Consider the following 23,963-nt stretch of genomic DNA (forward strand, 5'->3'; position numbering starts at 1 on the left):
AAACAAGAGGAATCCAAAGAGGACCACACCAAGACACATCATAATTAAAATGCCAAGGGCAAAAGACAAAGAGAGAATCTTACAAGCAGCAAGAGAAAAACAGTTAGTTACCTACAAGGGAGTACCCATACGACTGTCAGCTGATTTCTCAAAAGAAACTATGCAGGCCAGACGGGAGTGGCAAAAAATATTCAAAGTGATGAACAGCAAGAACCTACAACCAAGATTACTCTACCCAGCAAAGCTATCATTCAGAATTGAAGGTCAGACGAAGAGCTTCACAGACAAGAAAAAGCTAAAGGAGTTCATCACCACCAAACCAGGATTACATGAAATGCTGAAGGGTATTCTTTAAGAATAGAAAGAAGAAAAAAAAAGGTAAAGGTAAAAATTATGAACAACAAAAAGACATCAAATACATACCTACCAACAAGTGAATCTAAAAATCAAGTGAATAAAAAATCTAAAGAACAGAATGGACTGGTGAATATAATAGAATCAGGGACATAGAAAGGAAGGGGACGGACAATTATCAGGGGGAAGGGAGCCTGAGGGGTGCAGAAAGAGATTGGACAAAAATCTTACACCTATGGATGAAGACAGTGGCGGAGGTAAGGGCATGGGGTGGGGTGGGGAATCAGGTGGAGGGGAGCTATGAGCGGGGGGAAGAGGAACACCTGTAATAATCTGAACAATAAAGATTTACTTTAAAAAAAAAAAAAGACTGAATACAATCAGTCTACAGGCAGAGGTGGGTCTCTAGAGGCTTTGTATCTTCGTCTGATCTAATTAGTCAGAAACAGTGTTTGACATTGTCCTGCACTAAAGATTGGGAGGCAGGTAAGATCCACCTAATACACAGTCACAAACCGAAATAGGCAGCCAAAATGGGGAGACAAAAAACCTCCAACAGAATGAAAAAAGAATTCTCTAGGAGAAGAGCTAAATAAAATGGAGATAAGAAATTTATGAAACATAGAGTTCAGAATTATGATGGTAAAGATGCTAAACAACATGAGAAAAGATATGAGAGCTATGAAGAATGACATGGCACTAATAGCGAACACATTGGAAGGAATACAGAGCAGATTAGGGGAAGCAAATAATCGAATTAGTGGATTAAAAGATAAGGTAGAAAAAAAATCACTCAATCAGACAACGAAAAAGAGCAAACAATCAAAAAACAAGAGGACAGCTTAAGGGAGCTGTAGGACAAAATGAAACATAACAATATTCGCATAATAGCTGTACCAGAAGGAGAAGAAAGTGAGCAAGGGCTAGAGAACTTGTTTGAAAAAATAATGGCAGAAAACTTCCCTAACCTGGTAAAGGAAAAAGTCGCACAAGTCCAGGAAGCATAGAGAGTTCCAAGCAAGATGAACCCAAACAGACCCACACCCAGACATTTCATAATTAAAATGAAAAAAATTAAAGACAAAGAGAGAATCATAAAGTCAGCAAGAGAAAAGCAATTTGTTACCTACAAAGGAGATCCCATAAGGCTGTCAGCCGATTTCTCAACAGAAACTACAGGACAGAAAGGAATGGAATGAAGTACTCAAAGTAATAAAAAGCGAGGATCCAAAAACAAGATTACCACATCCAGCAAAGCTATCATTCGAAATAGATGGTGAAATAAAGGGCTTCCCAGACAAAAAAAAAAAAGAGAGAGGGACTAAAGGAGTTTATCACCTATAACCACCAAACCAGCACTATAAGAAATGCTAACAGGACTGCTGTAATGAGAAGAAATAGAAAGAAAAATGTAGGCATAGAGATCTAAAATGGCAATAAATGAGTATCTATCAACAATAACTTTAAATGTAAGTGAATTAAATGCTGCAATCAAAAGACATAATGTAGCTGACTGGATGCAAAAACATGAGCCAATTATATGCTGTCTACAAGAGACTCAGCTCACAACAAAAGACTCACACACTGCCCTAGCTGGTTTGGCTCAGTGGATAGTGTCGGCCTGCAGACTGAAGGGTCCCGGGTTCAATTCTAGTTAAGGGCACATGCCTGGGATGCATGTTCGATCCCTAGTGGGGGGCATTCAGAAGGCAGCCAGTCAGTGATTCTTTCTCATCATTGATAGTTCTATCTCTCTCCCCCTCTCCCTTCTTCTCTGAAATCAATCCTATATAATAAAAGGCTAATATGCAAACTGACCAAACAGCGAACAACCAGTCCCTATGACACTCACTGACCACCAGGGGGCAGATGCTCAACACAGAAGCTGTCCCCTGATGGTCAGTGTGCTCCCACAGGGAGAGCGCCGCTCATCCAGAAGCCAGACTCAGGGCTGGTGAGTGCAGCGGCAGTGGTGGGAGCCTCTACGGCCTCTGCAAGCAGTGCTACGGATGTCTGACTGATGGCTTAGGCTCACTCCCCATGAGGGCTCCCGGACTGTGAGAGGGCGCAGGCTGGGCTGAGGGACCCCCCCGAGTGCATGTATTTCATGCACCAGGCCTCTAGCTAAAAAATAAAAATAATAAAGATTCACACAGGATGAGAGTTAAGGGATGGGAAAAAATTTGCCATGCAAATGAAAACAAAAAAGAAGTTGGGGTAGCAATACTCATATCTGACCAAATAGATTTCAAAAAGAAGGCCATCACAAGAGACAATAAAGGTCTCTAAAAATACTAAATGCATAGATCCAACACGAGAATATAACTCTGGTAAACATATATGCACCCAATATAGGAGCACCTGTATACATTTTTAAAAAATTCTAAATTCTAGAGGACTTGAAGGGAGAGATCAACAACAATACATTTATTGTAGGAAACTTTAACACACTGCTGACCTCACTAGACAGATCTTCCAGACAAAAAATTAATAAGAAAACAGTGAATCTAAATGATACACTGCACCAGATGGATTTAACTAACATTTATAGAATATTTCATGCCAAGCTGCATAATATACATTCTTGTCAAGTGTACATGGGTCATGCACAAAGATAGAACACATGTTAGGACACAAAACAAGTCTCTACAAGTTCAAGAAGATTGAAATCATATCAAGCATCTTCTCAGATCACAGTGGAATGAAATTAGAATCAACTACAGTAAAAACAGTTAAACACGTGGAGGCTAAATAACATATTATTAAACAATGAATGGGTTACCAATGAGATTAAGAAATAAAAAACTTCCTGGGAACAAATGAAAATGAACAAAATGAACACACAACAACCCAAAATCTCTAGGACACGGTTCTTAGCACTACAGGCATACCTCAAAAAACAAGTAAAATTAGTAATAAACTATTTACCCTACAACAATAAGAGAACAATAAGAAAAGCTCTGAGTAAGTAGAAGAAAGGGATTACTGGAGATTAGAGCAGAAATAAATGACATAGAAATTTAAAAAAAACAAAAAAAATCAATGAAACCAAGATCTGGTTCTTTTAATATATTTTATTGATTTTTTACAGAGAGGAAGAGAGAGGGACAGAGAGTTAGAAACATCGATGAGAGAGAAACATGGATCAGCCGCCTCCTGCACACCCCCCACCGGGGATGTGCCCACAACCAAGGCACATGCCCCTGACCGGAATCGAACCTGGGACCCTTCAGTCCGCAGGCCGACGCTCCATCCACCGAGCCAAACCGGCTTCGGCAAGATCTGGTTCTTTTAAAAGATAAAAAAGATTGGTGAACCATTAGCCAGATTCATCAAGAAACGAAGAGAGGACCCAAGTAAATAAAATCAGAAAAGAAAACTGTGAAATAACCACTGCCACAACAGATATACAAAGGATGGAAAGAAAATACTATTAATAACTATATGCCAACAAGGTAGACAATGTAGATGAAATGGACAAATTCCTAGAAAAATACAATCTCCCAAAACTGAATCAACAAAGGATCAAATTGAAGCACTAATCAAAAAACTTTCGGCAAACAAAAGCCCAGGTTGGGAAGGCTTCACAGGGGAGTTTTACCAAACATTTAAAGAAGAACACCTATACTTCTCAAACTATTCCAAAACATCCAAGAGGAAGGAATACTTACAAACTTTTTTTATAAGGCCAGCATTATCCTAATTCCAAAACCAGATAAAGACACTACAAAGGAAGAGAATTACAGGCCACTATCCCTAATAAACAAAGATGCTAAAATCCTCAATAAAATATTAGCAAGTTGGATGCAACAATATATTTAAAAGATCATACACCAAAGCAAAGTGGGATTTATTCCAGGGATACAAGGCTGGTACAATATTCACAAATCAATATATGTGATACATCACATAAACAAATTGGAAAACAAAAATCACAGGATCATATCAAAAGATGCAAAAAAAGCATTCGACAAAATTCAATGGCCATTTTTGATAAAAACTCTCAGCAAAGTGGGAACAGAGGGAGCATTATCTCGACATGATAAAGGTTATATATGACAAATCTACAGCAAACATCATATTCAATGGGCAAAAACAACCACCATTTCCCTTAAGAAAAGGAACAAGCCAGGGATGTCTGCTTTCACTACTCTTATTCAACATAGTAATGGAAGTCCTAACCAAAGAGATCAGACAAGAAGAAGAAATAAAAGGCATCCAAATTGGAAAGGAGGAAGTAAAACTCTCATTATTCTCAGATGACATGATATTGTACATGGAAAACCCTAAAGACTCCAACAGAAAAACTACTAGAGTTAATAAAAGAATTTGGAAATGTAGCAGGATACAAAAATCAACACCCAAATATTGATGGCTTCTTCCCCCCACCCCCCATGGCTTTTTTATACACCAATAATGAATTCTCAGAAAGAGAAACTAAACAAACAATCCCATTTATCACTGCCAACAAAAAATTGAAGATACTTAGGAATAAACTTAACCAAAGAGTCAAAAGACTTGTACTCGAAAAACTACAGGACATTGAAAAAGGAGATGGAGGAAGATATAAACAAGTGGAAGAATATACCATGTTCATGGATTAGTAGAATCAACATCATTAAAATGTCCATATTACCCAAGGCAATCTACAGATATAAAGCAATCCCTATTAAATAGCATATTTTACAGATCTAGAACAAACACTCCAAAAATTTATATGGAACCAAAAAAGATCCCGAATATCCACAGCAATCTTGAAAAATAAGAAAAAAGTTGGAAGAATCACAATACCAGATATCAAATTATACCACCATAATCAAAACAGCATGGTAGTGGCACAAGAACAGGCATATACACTGAGTGGCCAGATTATTATGATTCTGAACGCATAATGATCTGGCCACTCAGTGTATATCCTATACAATAAAAGGCTAATATGCAAATTGTCCCCTTGACCAGGAGTTCGACCAGCAGGCAGGCCGGCCAACCGCCCACGTCCCCTCTCCCTGGCCGGGCTGGCCGGACCCCACCCATGCACGAATTCATGCACCAGGCCTCTAATATCCTATCTAATAAAAGGGTAATATGCAAATTGACCGACACTCCAACACAATATGGCCTCCCCCATGTGATCAAAGATGACTGCCACAAGATGGCCAGCAGGGGAGGGCAGTTGTGGGTGATCAGGCCTGCAGGGGAGGGCAGTTGTGGGCAATCAGGCCAGCAGGGGAGAGCAGTTAGGGGTGACCGGGCCGGCAGAGGAGGGCAGTTGGGAGCAACCAGGCCTGCAGGGGAGGGCAGTTGGGGGGGACCAGGCCCGCAGAGGAGGGCAATTGGGGGCGACCAGGCCTTCAGGGGAGGGCAATTAGGGGCAATCTGACCAGCAGGGGAGCAGTTAGGCGTCAATCAGGCTGGCAGGGGAGTGGTTAGGAAGTGATCAGGCAGGCAGGCAGGCGAGCGGTTGTGAGCCATCAGTCCTGGATTGTGAGAGGGATCCCAGATTGGAGAGGGTGCAGGATGGGCTGAGGGACACATAGACCACCACACCCCCATGCATGAATTTCATGCACCGGGCCTCTAGTGTATGTGTGTGTGTGTGTGCGTGTGTGTGTGTGTGTGTGTATGTATGTATACACACACACACACACACACACACACACACACACACACACACACACACAGAGTGGCCAGATCATTATGCATTCAGAGATCATAATAATCTGGCCACTCAGTGTATATCTATGGAACAGAACAGAGAAGACAGAAATCAACCCAAGCCATTACATTCAACTAATATTTAAAAAGGAGGCAAGAACATACAATGGACTCAAGACAGTCTATTAAATGGTGTTCGAAAAATTGGACAGTTATGTGCAAAAAAAACCCCAAAACTAGACAACCAACTTCACCATACACAAGAATAAACTGAAAATGGATAAAAGACTTAAATTCTAAGTCGGGAAACCATAAAAATCCTAGAAGAAACTATAGGCAGCAAAATATCAGACATCTCTCATAGCAATATGTTTATGGATACATCTACTAGGGCAAAGGAAACTAAGGAGAAAACAAACAAATGGGACTACATCAAACTAAAAAGCTTCTGCACAGCAAAAGAAACCATCAATAGAATGAAAAGGGAGCCCACTGAATGGGAAAACATATTTGGCAATGATACATCTGATGAAGGATTAATATCCAAAATATATAAGGAACTCATGCAACTTTTTAAAAAATATATTTGTATTTATTTCAGAGAGGAAGGGAGAGGGAGAGAGAGGTAGAAACATCAATGATGAGAGAACCATTGATCAGCTGCCTCCTGTACTCCCCCTACTGGGGATGTGCCCCTGACCAGAATCAAACCCAGGACTCCTCAGTCCACAGGCCCATGCTCTACCCACTGGGCAAAACCAGCTAGGGCAGTAACTCATACAACCTAACAAAAGGAAGCAATCCAATTAAAAAATGGGCAAAGGACCTAAACAGACACTTTTCCAAAGTGGACTTACGATGGCCAAGAGACATGAAAAAATGCTCAAAGTCACTGATCATCAGAGAGATGCAAATTAAAACAGCAATGGGGTATCACCTCACACCATTTTGAGTTTATTCTTGTGTATGGTGAAGTTGGCCAAGAGACATGAAAAAATGCTCACAGTCACTGATCATCAGAGATGCAAATTAAAACAGCAATGAGGTATCACCTCACACCTGTCAGAATGGCTACCATCAACAAAATAACAAATGACAAGTGCTAGAGAGGATGTGGAGAAAAGAGAACCCTATTATATTGCTGGTGGGAATGCAGACTGGTGCCGCCACTGGGGAAAACAGCATGGAGTTTCCTCAAAAAATAAAAAATGCAACTGTGTTTTGACCCAGCGATCCCACTTCTAGGAATGTATCCTAAGGATCCCAAAATACCAATTCAAAAGAATATGTTCACCCCTATGTTCACAGCAGCATTATTTACAACTTGAGGCCTGGTACACGAAATTCATGCATGGGTAGGGTCCCTAGGCCTGGCCAGCGATCAGGGCTGATCAGGGCCTTCCTCCCTCTTGGCTGCTAGCTGCCGGCCGGGGCCTTCCTTCATTCTGCACCACCCCCTGGTGGTCAGCACACATCATAGCAAGCAGTCAAACTCCCGAGGGGATTATTTGCATACTAGCCTTTTATTATATAGGATAGCCAAAATCTGGAAACAGCCCAAGTGCACATCAGTAGATGAGTATATAAAAAAGCTATGGTGCCCAGCCAGCATGGCTGGGTGGTTGAGCATCGACCTATGAACCAGGAGGTCACGGTTCAATTCTCAGTCAGGGCACATGCCTGGGTTTTGGGCTCGATCCCAGTAGGGGGCATTCAGGAGGCAGCTGGTCAATGATTCTCTGTCATCATTGATGTTTCTATCTTTCTCCCTGCATCTCTGAAATTTTATTTTATTTTTATTTATTTATTTATTTATTATTTATTTATTTATTTTAAAGCTGTGGTATGCCCTGGCCGATGAGGCTCAGTTGGTTAGAGCATCATCCCATACACCAAAAAGTGGCGAGTAAGATTCCTAGGCAGGGCACATACCCAGGTGGCAGGTTTGATCCTCAATCAGGGTACATATACGTGATGTCTGATGGATATTTCCTTCTTTCTCTCTCTCTCTCCTTCCCTCCCTTCCTCCCTCTAAGGTCAATATAAATACATACATACATACATACATACATACATACATACATACATAAATAGTTGTGGTACATTTACACAAACGAATACCACACCACCATTAAAAAAAGGAAATCTTTCTTACCTTTTGTAACAACATGGATGGACCTGGAGAGTATTACGCTAAGTAAAATAAGCCAGTCAGAGAAAGACAAATATCATATGATCTCAATAATATGTGGAATTAAATGAACAAAGTAGAAGCAGAGACATGGATACATGGGATAGTCTGACAGCTGTCAGAGGGGACAGGGGAGGTGGGTACTGGATGAAAGAAGGTGAAGGGATTAGCCAAAAAGCATATGTGCATAACCTATAGACACAGACAACAGTGATAAGAGTCAGAGGAAAGAGGGGTGAGGATTGTGGAGGTAGGCAAAGGGAGGGAAAATGGGGTATCTGTAATAATGTCAATAAAAATAAAGTTAAAAAATAAAAATATCTTTAAAAACCCTTCAATTATAAATGCAAGCAATACTGTTGAAATTGTCATAGAGCTTAAAACAATACTTACCTATACAAGCAGTCCATATAGTCTGCACCCTTGCTATATTCCTCCCAATACCTATGATACATAACAAGTACTTGCTCTTCAGACTCCAGAACTCTCTAGACAAAGAAGAAAAATTTTTCACTTGGAAAGCACTAATCATTTTCATTTGTAAGCTATAAAATTTGTCAAAAGTTAGTATTTTAAAATAATAGACATAATTTAAGCATTATAAATTACATTTATAAATTCCATTCTAAGAAACAACTAGAAAAACATGTGAGTCTTAGATATGAAAGTGAAGCATCATACTGTAGAGTAACTGTTTCATTCTCTAAGATAAAAGGACAAGATGTAATGATTTGATATTTTCTTTGGACTAGAATATATTAACCATTTGCACTCGGATGTCGAGTGTGACTCGACACGGTTAGCATCGGTAGCAGCTCTTTTTATACTCTTTGAATGTATCAATAATTGGAAATATAAAAAAATCCAAATAAATAAGTTTGTATGAAAAGAAACTCCAGTTTTTTTATTCTACTGCCACGCTTTGTAAAATCTGGGGTATTTAAAAAATTAAATCCCGAGTAGAATAAAGGAACCGAGAAAAAAGCAAGCGAGTGCAAAGGGTTAAGATCAGTTCATATAGAATACAATTCTATTGTCATGTTTCTATGTGTTTCCTCAAATCCATAACATGTGATCAACCTGCTAGTAGTATGTAAGTAAATCAGACTGATATATCATTACTTCAAATTATTCACAATTTTATGAAAATTGACACTTTTTCCACATTCCCCAAGCAAGTTTTTTTATTTTATTTACTTAAGAGAAAATGCTATTTTTTGAAAAAATGAAAATCAAACTTAAATCTGAGGTCCAATATTTTAAAGTTATCTTTTTAATAAAAAATAGAAGTCTACACAAAGCAAAAATATACATTATAGTAATTATTAAATCAAATTACATGTGTATTAGTATGTACCAAAAGGGATTTATTTTAATAAACATATATGGAAACTATTAACAATGATTAATTCTGGAGGTATGTTACGGTGATGTTTACTTTCTTCTTTATTGCTTATCTGTATATCCTAAATTATTTGTAATGGTAATGTAATACTTTAGTAATTTAAAAAGTTCCCTCCCCAAATCAAATCAAATTTTCTTCTCAGCCCTAGCTGGTTTGGATAGAGCGTCAGCCTGTGGACTGAAGGGTCCCTGGTTCAATTCCAGTCAAGGGCACATGCCCGGGTTCCAGGCTCGATCCCCCCGGTGGGGGACGTGCAGGAGGCAGCCTATCAATGATTCTCTCATCATTGATGTTTCCATCTCTCCCTCCCCTTCCTCTCTGAAATCAATAAAAATATATTAAAAAATTTTTTTTCTTCTCAGAGGTGAAACTGATTTTGTTGGCTATATTAACAATTTACTTTATCATCTACACATTAGCCAACTTCTTTTTTGTCACTGGATCTGAGAACATATAGTGTATAATTAATATAACTATTATAAACTATCATAAAACTACTTCAAAATACAATTTTTAATCACAGAACTATACTAATGTTAACTTCTTAGTTTTAATACCATACCACTATTATGCACGACATTATCATTAAGAAACTGGATAAAAAGTATATGAGAATAAGCTCTACTATTTTTGCAACTTTTCCTAAATCTAAAATTACTTCATAGTGTTTTTTTTTAAAATCACTTACAACCTATGCTAAAATATAAAATTACAAAATTTATAACTGCCTTAAACAGTTATCAATTATGCTCACCCTAGCAGAACTTTAATTTTAAAACTAACTTAACAGGAAATATTTTAAGACTGATTTGAAGTACTTGTGATCAACATAGCTTTCATGAACCAGTAAATGTACATATTAAGAACTCTGTATCTGCCATATACAAAAGAAAATAGAGCATATCCTCTGAATGTTTTAAAGGAAACTATCATATGATTGATCAACTGGACTTTACTTATGAGTTATTTACACTTTGAAAACTATCTGTTCTAAGCCTTGTGTAGGGTTAAACATTAGACTGTGTTATTTTATCTCCATTTTATAGATAAACTTAAAGTAGGTTATGTGAGTTGCCCATGATCACACAGCTACTAAAAGGTAAGAGTCAAGTTGCTAGCTCAGATAATAAATGACCTCACTCAGCTCCTGACAAGATCAGTAGGTAAATCAGATACTACCCTTATATACATGATATACTAACCAAATAAATTGGTCCGAAAAAAATTCTATCATGCTTTTAAATTTACCATTTCCCTTTTTAATTTTAGGTTTTTGTAAGACTTTAAACAGGATATGAAGAGGCAGCTAACAAGTTGACAGATAATAATAAAGACAGGTATATCAAGAGGTGGGAAGTAACAGTAAGAGAAAATTTGATCCTATCCAGAGAACATAGGAACACATTTTAAAAGTGAATAAACCCTGCTCTTTCACTTACTACTTACATAATCTTGAGCAACTACACTAATTTCTCTTGTGGGAAAAGCATAGTACTTGACAAATAGATCTTAAATATATATAATTAGAAAAATGCCATTTAGGAAACAAAAGAAATAAACCTTAATTTGATCTTAGTTCTGCACTGCAAAATAGTGAACTAAGCAAATAACTATGCAGCTACAAACATATTTATATTATGTATGTATCATTCCTTACCTTGTGCAAATGCCGTACGTGATTTTCCAAAAAAATCTTAGTTTCTGTATAAAGTCTTTCTCCAAGGGGTTCAGGATAGGCCACACATAAAGCATAGATATCTCTAGTTAAACTGTTAAGGTTTTCACATTTATTGGAAATATTCTTTACAACAAATGAGATTTAACTCAAGCTTCACACATTTTTGTGGTTTAAGATTATATAGACATAGATATAGAATAAAAGGTAAAATATATAACCATGCTTACTTTAAAAGCATTAGAAGATATGTTCATTTACTCATTCAACAAATATTTATTGAGGATTATTTGATGGTATTATAAAGAAAACTGTTCCTCTCAGAGAGATTAAAATTCAGAGGGGGATTCTGGGAAGTCGAGTTACCCAGAGAGCTACAAAATACGGGTTATGTAAAAAAGGACGTAAACATAATACCAACAAAGGGCTACAGAATATCATAAGCGGCAGATATGGACTCCAAGCAATTCTGAAAATCAAGTTACAAAAATTATTCACTTGACATATTTTCCCACACCATAGTACTCATCAGAATATTCTACAAACCTATCCGCTGTCCTTTAACATTTAATCTATTAGAAGAATGATAGTATGAACAGTAATATAAATTAAGTTTTTGAACACCCACTAGGTACCTTGCTAGGTATCACAGGTGGTATGCTGTACAGAGTTATCAGGAGTCAGAGAAAATGGTATCTGCTTGCCCTAACTGGTTTGGCTCAGTGGATAGAGCGTCGGCCTGCAGACTGAAGGGTCCCGGGTTCGATTCTGGTCAAGGGCATGTCCTTGGTTGCGGGCACATCCCCAGTAGGAGGTGTGCAGGAGGCAGCTGATCGATGTTTCTCTCTCATCTATGTTTCTAACTCTCTATCCCTCTCCCTTCCTATCTGTAAAAAATCAATAAAATATATTAAAAAATAAAAATAAATAAATTAAAAAAAAAAAAGAAAATGGTATCTGCTTGAGGCATTTACTAGCCAGTGATCTTGGCCAAGTCTCTTAGCCTCTCTAGGCTATTTTTTCATCTCTAAGATAAAGATAACATCATGACATCTCTATAGGATCCTTGTAAGACCCAAGTAAGCTCATCTATGTAAAAGCACCAAATGTGGAAAAAACACACATGAAGCAATCTGAGACCAGCCTAATTAGAGATGCAGATAAAATCTGAAAATAAGGTTATGTGGGATGGAGTCAAGTATTTCTATTAAACATAGAATCAGGAAATATGACAAAATAAAAATGTGTACTTTAAAAATATACCAGAGAATGTAGGTTCTTCCCATCTATAACCCCCATAACATCCTATATAATAAGAGAGGAATATGCTAATTATCCATTTAGCCGTGAGGCGTAATGACCAACAGTGTAACAACCAGATCACAGATCTGCAGGAGGGTGGGGCAGCGAACTACAAGCGGGTGGTGGAGAGCTACAGGAGGGGGCAGGGCAGCAAGCTATGAGGGGGGAGGGGCGGGGGGAGCTACAGGAGGGCAGCAGTGAGCTACTGGCTACAAGCTGATGGCGGAGAGTTACAGGAGGGGGCAGGGCAGCAAACTATAGGGGGGGCGAGGGGGCTACAGGAGGGCAGGACAGCGGGCGGAGAGCTACAGGAGGGTGGAAGCAAGCTACTGGCGCACGGATTCATGCACAGGGCTACTAGTTTTATATATTCTTCTTCTATAAAACTTCATTTTTATACAATAAAAATTATTTATACCTTTGTTATCCACACTAGCCTATTCTTAATCATCTCTATATTCCCAGCCCCTGGGCAGAGTTTGTGGCATGTAACAGGCACTTAGTCAACTCTTGGTGATGCAAAGGAAATAGGAATCAAATCACACATGCTCTGCTTATTAACCTAGTATCATTACTCTGGAAAGAGCAAGCAGCCCTCCTCACATGAGCCCTCTTCACATGGAAGTCTGGTAGATATCAGTCAGACTTTCCCATGTTCCCTCTAAATCCTTTTCTTTATTTTTACTTAATATTAGTAACAAACTATCTTCATGTGTATATATATATATATATCTTCAATAATATTATTCTATTAAATAAAAATATTTTTTTTAAATGTTTTATTGATTTTAGAGAGAGACATTGATTTGTTGTTCCATTTGTTTTTGCATTCATTAGTTGATTCTTATATGTGCCCTGACCAGCGATCAAACCTGCAACCTTGGCATATCAGGACAATGCTCTAAGCCAGTGGTCACCAACCTTTCGGATCCCACGGACCACCGGTTGGCGACTGCTGCTCCAAAGGTTTCCTTAAACCAGTGGTCACCAACCTTTCAGACCTCATGGACCATCAGTGGTCCACGGACCACTGGTTGGCAACCGCTGCTCTAAGCAACTGACCTACCTGGCTAGGGCTAAAATTTTCTTTATATTAAAAAAGCAAACATAGTGAACCAAGAATATCCATATAGTGTAACATCACTGTGCCAGATTTTTTTATAATTTATACACACACACACACACACACACACACACACACACACACACACACACACACATCCTACCTAATAAAAGAGTAATATGCAGATTGACCATCACTCCAACACACAATATGTCTGCCCCCATGTGGTCAAAGATCCTGCCCCCATGTGGCCACAAGATGGCCACCACAAGATGGCCAGCAGGGGAGGGCAGTTGGGAAGCACCCGGCCTGCAAGGGAGAGCAGTTGAGAGGGACCAGGCCTGCAAGGGAGGGCAGTTGAGAGGGACCAGGCTTGCAAGGGAGGGCAGTTGGAGGTGATCAACCCTGCAGGAGAGGGCAGTTAGGGGTGACCAGGCCAGCAGAGGAGAGAAATTGGGGGTAAACAGGCTGGCAGGAGAGCAGTTAAGCATCAACCAGGCTGGCAGCGGAGTGGTTAGGGGTGATCAGGCTGGCACGCAGAAGCAGTTAGGGGCAATCAGGAAGGCAGGCAGGCAAGCAGTTGGGAGCCAGCAGTCCTGGATTCTGAGAGGGATGTCCGACTGCCCGTTTAGGCCCAATCCCGGGATCGGGCCTAAACGGACAGTCAGGCATCCCTCCAGGGGTCCCAGATTGGAGAGGGTACAGGCTGGGCTGAGGGACAACCCCCCTCCGTGCACGAATTTCGTGCACTGGGCTTCTAGTATACACACACACACACACACACACACACACACACACACACACACACACACACACACACTCTAGAGGCCCAGTGCATGAAATTCATCTATATTTCTCATGAGTATTTTTAAGACTAAATTCAGCCAGAATCTAGATCAATAATCCTTTCAGTAAAAATGTGATTTATTTAATATTATTAAGTTCTAAATACCTACTTACAGAATTTTCATCCAACATATTTGCTTCACCTATTTTTTCCTTAAGCTACATACACTTATTTCTAGAATACACAACTTACTTGATACTGAAAAATTAAAATGATTCAATACCAGCCCAGCCAGCGTGGCTCAGTGGTTGAGCATCAACCCATGAACCAAGAGGTCACTGGTTTGATTCCCTGTTAGGGCACATGCCCGGGCTGTAGGCTCAGTCACCAGTGGGGATGTGCAGGAGGCAGCCTATGGATGTCATCGATGTTTCTAACTCTATCCCTCTCTCTTCCTCTCCCTCTTAAATCAATAAAAACCTATTAAAAAATAAAATTATTCAATACCTTAAATTCAGCATATGCTAATTATGGGCTCAAATGTTTTCTCCATATATCCACTGCATGTACATGTACACAAAATTGACTACAAGGATTCACACCACAGGGCTTACCTTTTTTTCTGCAGGGGAGGCAATTTAGGGATACTTTCCCTTTTCATTACAAATATAAGTGAGAGTGTATTCATATATTTTTTTAATATTTTTATTGATTTGAGAGAGAGGAAGGAAGGGAGGAGAGAGGAAGGGGAGAGGAGAGGAAGGATGGAGGCGGGGGGGGGGTGGTGGGGAGGGGGAGAGATATGAATCGGCTGCCTCCTGCACTCGCCCTGAGAGGGGATCAAACCCGCCACCTTCTGGTGTATAGGACGATGCTCCAATTTTTTAATGGACTCACCTTCGTAATAAAATTTTTAAATTAATATTTCACTCACCACAGTTTGGGGTCTCAGTTAACCACTTTATAATTTTATTCAACTGCCTAAAAGATATTCCTAAATATGTTCTTTTTCTCTAACTTATTCAAATATTCAATGGAAATGTTTAGGCCTTAGGAAAAACAACCCAAGAAGAGCATTTTTCAAGACACTTTAAAAGACAAAAAATTAGGGGGCTGTGCAGGAGGCAGCCAATCCACGTTGACGTTTCTCTCTCATGGATGTTTCTATCTCCCTCTCCCTTCCTCTCTCTCTAAAAAAGAAAAAAAAACAAAACAATGAAAGCATATTTTAAAAGACAAAAAGTGAGAAATATCTGGAGGTCAGATTTAAACATTCTCTTCCCCAAAGTCATCTTTTCCTTAAGTCACTCTTCAGGAATATAAAAATTCCTGTTTATGAACTTTTCACTTAAAAATTCTCAGTCAAAAATAAAACTGTTCCAGAGCAAAAGCTCTGAACTATTACAACCAAGATAGCGTTGGCCAGCAGCAAAATTATTTATTTTAATTCATTTTCTCCATTAAAAGGTGCTTCCTATACTTGGACTTAATTTTGAGTTTTAACTCTATTAATCCTAATGTGTAGTGGGTCACAATGAGTTTTGAAATGGCGATAAGAGTAAAAATAATCTTAACATTGAAAATGGTAAGACAACAAACAAACAAAAATTTATAATAAAAAAGAGATGTTTGACATTTCTAAAGACTAAAAATGCCACATGTAAAAATGAATATGTAAAAATCATTAATTAGAATCAGCATCAACATCAGATATTGGTTTGATTTAATTTAGAAGCAATTTAATTTGATTTAATTTAGAATAAAAGTATTGCTGGTGCACCAACCAAAGATGACTACAGAGAAAACCTTTCCTAACTTCGATTGGCAGTCAAGCTTCCTTAATGCCAACTACAAGAGTACAGAAGACTTTGGCATTTTTACCCCAGCATTCTATCCTACAATATCAGTAAGTCATCTTACCCATTTTGGGCCACAATATTCTTAACTGCAAAATTGAACTAATAATGCATATTTTATAAGGTCATTTGTAAAAAATTAACTAAACACAAATATGTTGAAAAAAATGACAAATGTATATAGTATGATTCTATTTAAAACACAGAAAGAGTTAACCAATATTGTTTAAGGTTGTGTATATAGGTAGTTACACTGTTTTTAGAAAAACAGGAAACAAGAGATGCAAAAGTCAGGATACTAGTACCTCCAAGGGAAAGGAGGAGCTCGTAAACTGAGAGGGACGTGTGGTGATGTGGGGTTGGTGGATGCTGGCAGTGTTCTAGTTCTTAACCAACCTGTGTGGTGATTATACAGGTGTTATAATTATTTATTGAACTCTACATGTATATCCTACAAACTTTTCCACATGTGTATTATATTTCACACTCGCCCAAGTACTAATACATATGGTAGTACACAGTTTCCAAGGAGCATTTTTCATTTTCAAAATATATTAAGGTTTTATGGCATTTAAAATTCTACCTAAGATATCTGAAGGTCAGAAGTCAACTATATAGTCTTGGGCAAAATAACAGGGAAATGGAGGGAATTCTACTTCGGGACAATTAGTAACACAGCCCTTTATTTTCTTAATTACAAATTAAAGTGAGAGATTATACTTTTAATTTATCGTTTTTGTAGATATTTTTTTTTATTTTAAGAGGAGGAGGAGAAAATCCATGATCAGGTCAAGAATAGCTAGACCATCTTAGATGTAGCAAACAATAAACATCTTAGAAATAACTGACTAAAAGAGTACTTTCCAGGTAAGTCAGCTATTTCAAAGCCATTTACAAACCAACTAATTAAACTGTATATTCTGTACAATAATAAAGAACACATCTATTTTCTATCTTATACTCATTTTCCCTTTTCTTGTAATCACCAATTCCTTCTCTTCTCTCTCTGCTCATTATTTTAGTTCAATTAGCCTTAAAAGTACCCATCCTTTAGCCCCAGAAGATTGCTAGCACAGAGTCTGAAAAAACTCTGAACCTCCATACACATTCTGAATACATCTCACCTCGCTTTTTTTCGGAAAGCATCTCTGATCCTACAGTGTCCATCCAGTCCTCAAGTCCTCCTTCAGGGCCCTAGGATACTGCCAAACTATTTGGACCCAAGACCCAGGCCTCTACCCTGCCCCCTTTTTCACCCTGAGATGTGAGACATGTGGTTATTCCCTGTGGTAAAAGACTGAGGTGGCTCAGGAGTCTGACAGTATACATATTTCAATGTACATATGTTGTCCCCATGCTTACCCCACCATGGCCCCTGGCAGACACTAGGCAGTGTTGGTAAGACTGCTGTCCACAACTCTGTCCGTTACCTATAGCAAAGGATTTCCAGAGATCCCTTAACCTCCCAAATACCAAGAAGCTAAAATATTTTAATATTTGGGGTTTTTTCTTGGTGCCAGAGTTTAAACCCAAGGTGCTAGGTTTGCAGTGTGGCTCTTATATACATGATATTATTTAAATTACATTTTATTGTACAAATAAATATACTTATTATATAAATAATCATATACTGTACACATAATACTTTTTTTAAAAAAAGACTGCCATCATGTAGAAATGCAGGACACCAGGTTTTAGACTGGGAAACCTCATATTTGTTTCTTCATATGCAACTCCAAATTCACAGATATAGACAACCCAAAAATAAAAACAAGTTGCCCTAACCAGTTTGGCTCAGTGGATAGAGCATCGGCCTGCGGACTGAGGGGCCCATGTTCGATTCCGGTCAAGGGCATGTACCTTGGTTGCAGACACATCCCCAGTAGGGCGTGTGCAGAAGGCAGCTGAATCAATGTTTCTCTCTCATCGATATTTCTAACTCTCTATCCCTCTCCCTTCTTCTCTGTAAAAAATCAATAAAATATATTTTTTAAAAAACAGAACATGTTTCTTTCTCAGTCATTGAACCTGCCGTTCAGTCCCTGCCCTCAGATATCTATAGGACTTACTCCCTCACTTTGTTCCAGTCTCTACTCAATTATCATCCTCCTCAAAAAGGCCTTCCTTAACATCCCTTCCAAAAGAGCCACTCACGTAGGTACTTCAACCATTCTCCACACCCCTGTTGTGTTGTTGAGTCGGCTTTGACTCCTACCACCCCATGAATGATATCCCCCCCTCAGCTCCTGCAGACTCATGCCTGTGGCTTCTTTTATGGAGTCAATCATCTCATGTTTGTCTTCCCCTTTTCCTGCTGGCTTTTACTTTTCCCAGCATTAGCTTTCCCAAAGAATCCTGCCTTCTCATGAAATGCCTGAAGTAGGACAGTTTCATTTTTTTCATTTTTACCTCCAGAGATGTTTCAGGCTTAAATTGCTCTAGGACCCACTTGTTAGTCTTTCTTCCAATTCAGGGTATCCATATAGCTATCCTCCAACACCATATTTCAAGTGAATCCATTTTTTTCCTATCAGCCTTCTTCACTGCCAGCTTTTGCATCGGTACAGAGTAATTGGAAACACAAGGGTGGATGATCTTAGCCTTGTCTCTAATGACACATTTTTGCTCTTGGTGGTCTTTCCTAATTCTTTCATTGCTACCCTTCTGAGTCTCAGCCTTCTCTTCATTTCTTGGCTACAGTCTCCTTTGGAATTGATGGCCCTTATCCTGCTTTACTTTCTCCACAGTATTTATCACTCCCTGTTAGAAGCACTGACATTAGATTTTTTAATATCTGTTTATTGTTTGTTTCCCTTAGTAGAGTGAACCGAAAGTAGTTTATTTTATTCACAAATGGATTCCCTAAAGTAAAACCTGACATATAAGTTGAATGAAAGGTTATCAAAGATTAATGACTGCCACATATCTTGGAAATGTATACAGTAATACAAGAACACTGGAATGTTCTTCCATTTATGTTTCAACCTGTTCTCACTTTTGAACAAGTGCATCAATTTTAGAACATTTATCATGTTAACTGATATATTTATCAATACAATATCATTATCAATAGAAGACCACATATCAATGCCACTGAAAGGATACGAGAAGCGATCATTCCATGTTGCTCTTTCGACGTATTCCAACATGACAACAGCTTTGATTGTCGTTAAAAGTTTGTTCCATGTTTCATCAAAATCTACTACTCTTGGTTTCAAAGACATTGTGCAAGTTTAGTGTTGAAATCTGTTAATTATAAATAATAGTAATGCTAGCATGAGTTCTACAAGATCAGTTATTTACTTTTAAATCACTGCGTAATTAAATAGCATGATAGATTAAAGGCGTGAGAACAGAAACTGGCACGTAGTAAGAACACAATAAACATTGGCTATTACCTTCTTATGACTATCCAGACAAGGAATTCCATAGAATATTTGCATTTTTTACAATGGAAAAGCTTTTAGTACAAATTATTTATAATCAGGATTTAGAAGCATCATTTAATGTGTTAAGGCAAAGAAGCTGTAACACAGTTAGCCAAAGGCCATCTGCCACCATGAGAAATATGCAAGAGACACTTAATAAAAAGGTTTTGGCCCTAAATCCTTAAAGCTGGAAAATGAGGTGGTATGCAGGGGGCCAGGAGAACACATAAGAAAACGGAAGGAATTATCTTCCCGGAGCATCAGTTTAAGTAAAATATTAGGAAGGAAATGAAAATGTATAGTAAAACAAACAAAGATGAATTCTAGAGTAGAATGCACAATTCACATGAATCATTAAGGCAGTGGTTCTCAACCTTTCTAATGCCGCGACCCTTTAATACAGTTCCTCATGTTGTGGTAACCCCCAACCATAAAATTATTTTCGTTGCTTCTTCATAACTGTAATTTTGCTACTGTTATGAAGTAGCAACGAAAATACACAGGTTGAGAACCGCTAGCAGGGTCGCCTAAGACCATCGGAAAACACAGATATTTACATTACGATTCATAACAGTAGCAAAATGACAGTTATGAAGTAGCAACAAAAATAATTTTATGGTTGGAGGTCACCACAACATGAGGAACTGTATTAAAGGGTCGCGGCATTAGAAAGGTTGAGAACCACTGCATTAAGGTAAAGATTTCAAAGAAAGAGCAGGGCCCTAGCTGGTTTGGCTCAGTGGATAGAGCGTCAGCCTGTGGACTGAAGGGTCCCGGGTTCGATTCCGATCAAGGGCGGGCTCGATCCCCAGTGGGGGACATGCAAGAGGCAGCCAATCAATGATTCCCTGTCATCATTGATGTTTCTATCTCTCTCTCCCGCTCCCTTCCTTTCTGAAATCAATAAAAATATATTTAAAAAAGAAAGAAAGAAAAAAGAAAGAACAGGGCTGCTCCTTCTCAGATTCTCAAGCTATTCCAGCCCCACTGCTCTAATGAATAGCACAACTCTAGCTTGGAACCCTTGGCTCAGGTGAACTTGACCAGCCTAATAGTAAACTAAAAGACTCCTTTGCCTAGCAGACAAGCTGTATTCTAGGAGTTAGCTGGTTTCTGAAACAAAAAAGGTCCCAAGATTATAGAAACTTGCTTCAAAAGCTAGATTCAAATCTTTCTCGGTATCACAAAAGAGAACAGAATTAAAAGAGAAACCTTTTCAAGTTAAATTTAAGTGCACAAGAGAATAACTTCTGGTACTAAGAAAAACATATTTAGTTTTCCCTTATTACTGGGGATTGTGAAACACCAAGCTAGTCTGTAGCCAGGCCAAACAAGGAAGACACATCTGTTCTCTGGTCTCCCACTGTGGCAAAAAGAGGCTAGGAAAATAATGGGGTTTGGGAGGGGGCAGAAAGAGAAAGAGAAAAGGAGACAAGGAAGGAAAATAGATGAAGGGGTCCTAGGCCCTTCTTATGTTTCTATCTTGTGAAGAAAAGAACTCAAAAGGAGTCCAAGAAATAGACTTCAAGAAAGAGAAAGAAAAGGAATCAGAGAAAAACCAAACAAAAATCCAAAAGAGGGTATGCCACAATTCATCAATGCTTTTCTCAACATACCAGAGACTTCACCTCCTGGCCTTAAATTTCCTGTACTAACTAGAATAAATCAGTCTTTATTTACTAGTAACTCTGTGTGTGTGTGTTGGGGGTTGTGGAGGGGACAGGAACCCTGGAGAGAAAACCTAAAGCTCTAGCTTTACATCAGGGAATTAACCTTAATTCCTTCTCATCCTTATTTACCACATCCTATCCAACTGTGTTTCTGAATATTTCTTAACTCCATCCCTTACTATGTAACTCTGCATATGCTCTGGGATCAAGCTCTTCGCAGCTCCTAGTTTGTGTTGTATCTTTCATTCATAAAAGAAATAATAACTGTTAATATTTATATAGTGCTTACTATGAGCCAAGCACTATTCTAAGTGCTTTATATAAACTCATTTTATCTGATTAGGTAGGTGCTACTGATCTTTACATTTCCTAGATAAGAAAACTAAGTAGTTAAGAAATATGCTCAAGATCACAGAGCTATTTAATGGTGGCATCAAGATTCAGACCTGTGTGGGAGCCCAAGCTCTCAAACTGCTATATGCAACTATACTGCCTTACTAACATTTTTAGGGAATACTTAAATATTTGCCAGGTACTGTTCTAGGCTCTGAGGATACAGTAATCAATAAATAAAGTTTTTGACCTTCAAAAAGATTAGACTATCAGATCAAGCACTCAAAGACAAAAATAACCTACCTAAACCAAAAAGTTGAGCATGTTACCCTTTTTTTAATAATTTCCACTATGCACAGCATTCAGTTTAATGTCAACATGGCATACCGAACTCCCATGATTTGACCCTACTTATACTAAAGCACCTCTCCAGCTTCTTCTTACGGGACACTCCTCAACAACATAATCAAGTAACTTGTGCTTAGAGGTCAGTGAACTGATTCACACACCCTGCCTTTACCTTTGTTTTCTACACCTATTTCCTACTTCCACCTTCCACCCATTCAACTAACTCTTATTGACATTAAAGCCTTGGTCCAGTGTATCTGTTTTTAAACCTAAACTGAGTCCACTTAAGCTAGGTAAGGTATTTTACATATTACATGAGAACTCTATGCTTACCTCTACTGTAATTATCTGAATGTTTCTTAAGGGTAGGGACTATTTTATAACTGTATACCAAAAGGTTGGCAATGTCCCCTTCACAGTACTTTTCTCCCCTTATAAAAATGGGATATTATACACACTGCTTAAAATTATTTTAATTGTTGCAGAGATTGTCTTTTAGCCTTATCAAGTTTTGACAGAATCACTATCACAGACTTCTCTGCAGAGACCAGCAGATTTATGATAGATTGGATACAAGTGTAGTGATAACCCATTCTTAGATGAATGAAACATATGGAAGCCAAGATGAGAGAAGCACAAGTCCAGTGAAACACATTAAAAACTAACAAACCACCCTAGCCGGTTTGGCTCAGTGAATAGATCGTCGGCCTACAGATTGAAGGGTCCTGGTTTGATTCCAGTCAAGGGCACATGCCCGGGTTGCAGGCTCAATCCCCAGTAGGGGACATGCAGGAGGCAGCTGATCAATGATTCTCTCTCATCATTGATGTTTCTCTCTCTCTTCCTTCCACTCTGAAATCAATAAAAATATATTTTAAAAAGCTAATAAACTGTCCTAACCGGTTTGGCTCAGTGGATAGAGTGTCGGCCTGTGAACTGAAAGGTCCCAGGTTCGATTCCGGTCAAGGGCATGTACCTTGGTTGCAGGCACATCCCCAGTGGGGGGTGTGCAAGAGGCAGCTGATCGACGTTTCTCTCTCATCGATGTTTCTGACTCTCCCTCTGCCTTCCTCTCTTTAAAAAATCAATAAAAATATATTTTTAAAAAAATCTAATAAACCAGTAACAGAAAGTATGCTGAAATTGTCTGCTTGCCCAATAAGAAAGCACATATAATGAAAAAATGTAAGTTCTTTCATTTTATTTAAATTGTTTAGGTGATAATTTATTCATGGAGAATTTATGTAAGGATGTGAAAGAGAAAGGTTAAAGAAAGGACCATGACCACTGCACTATTCTTCTCTGCCTCTCAAGCTGTCAGACAACTCATAAAAATATGAGTCTTGTTCATTCCTATACCTAACTAGGGACATCATGGTCCTATTCCTGATGTGTTGCCAGGACCACTTCCATCCACTTTCAGTTAAATTATGTCCCAATGAGTATCTGGCAAAGTTCAAATCTTGAATTACCACAATCTCCTCTAGCTTTCTTCTGAGTCTTCCACTAGTGGAATGTTGGGATTTTTAACTCTTTGTCACATAGGTACTGTGACTAGGCCCATGAATGTTATGGGTCCTAAAAATAAATCCCAGGCTCTAAATATTTTTAGAAGGCAAAATAAAAATTCATGTTTAATTACGTTTTCAGATAACATGCCAATATTAACTATAATATTTTAAACTTTTTCCTTTATTTGAAAACAATTTGTAGATTAGATTTTCTCACTAGAGCTCCATTTCTAAACTATCAATAGTAGTAAATTAAATAATTACAAAAGTGATTTATATAAACAGTTACCATATGACCCAGCAATTCAACTCCTAGGTATATATACTCAAGAGAAAACATGTCCACACAAAAACTTATACACAAATGTTCAAAGCAGCATTACAG

General features: G+C 38.4%; 1 protein-coding gene across 3 annotated transcripts in view; it reads right to left on the bottom strand.

Annotated features, from left to right (window-relative positions):
- CUL2 (cullin 2) overlaps nt 1-23,963 on the bottom strand; it is a 144,951-nt gene that overhangs the window by 85,751 nt on the left and 35,237 nt on the right. For all 3 annotated transcript variants that reach the window (XM_054716643.1, XM_054716640.1, XM_054716641.1), the window contains exons 2-4: nt 19,394-19,534; nt 11,263-11,365; nt 8,594-8,688 (exon numbers count right to left, since the gene is read on the bottom strand). In XM_054716643.1, the coding sequence (XP_054572618.1) occupies nt 8,594-8,688; nt 11,263-11,365; nt 19,394-19,512 (317 nt within the window). In that variant the 5' untranslated portion in view covers nt 19,513-19,534. The remainder of the gene's footprint in view (nt 1-8,593; nt 8,689-11,262; nt 11,366-19,393; nt 19,535-23,963) is intronic.

Source organism: Eptesicus fuscus, chromosome 5, assembly GCF_027574615.1.
Source record: "Eptesicus fuscus isolate TK198812 chromosome 5, DD_ASM_mEF_20220401, whole genome shotgun sequence".
Lineage (NCBI taxonomy): Eukaryota > Metazoa > Chordata > Mammalia > Chiroptera > Vespertilionidae > Eptesicus > Eptesicus fuscus.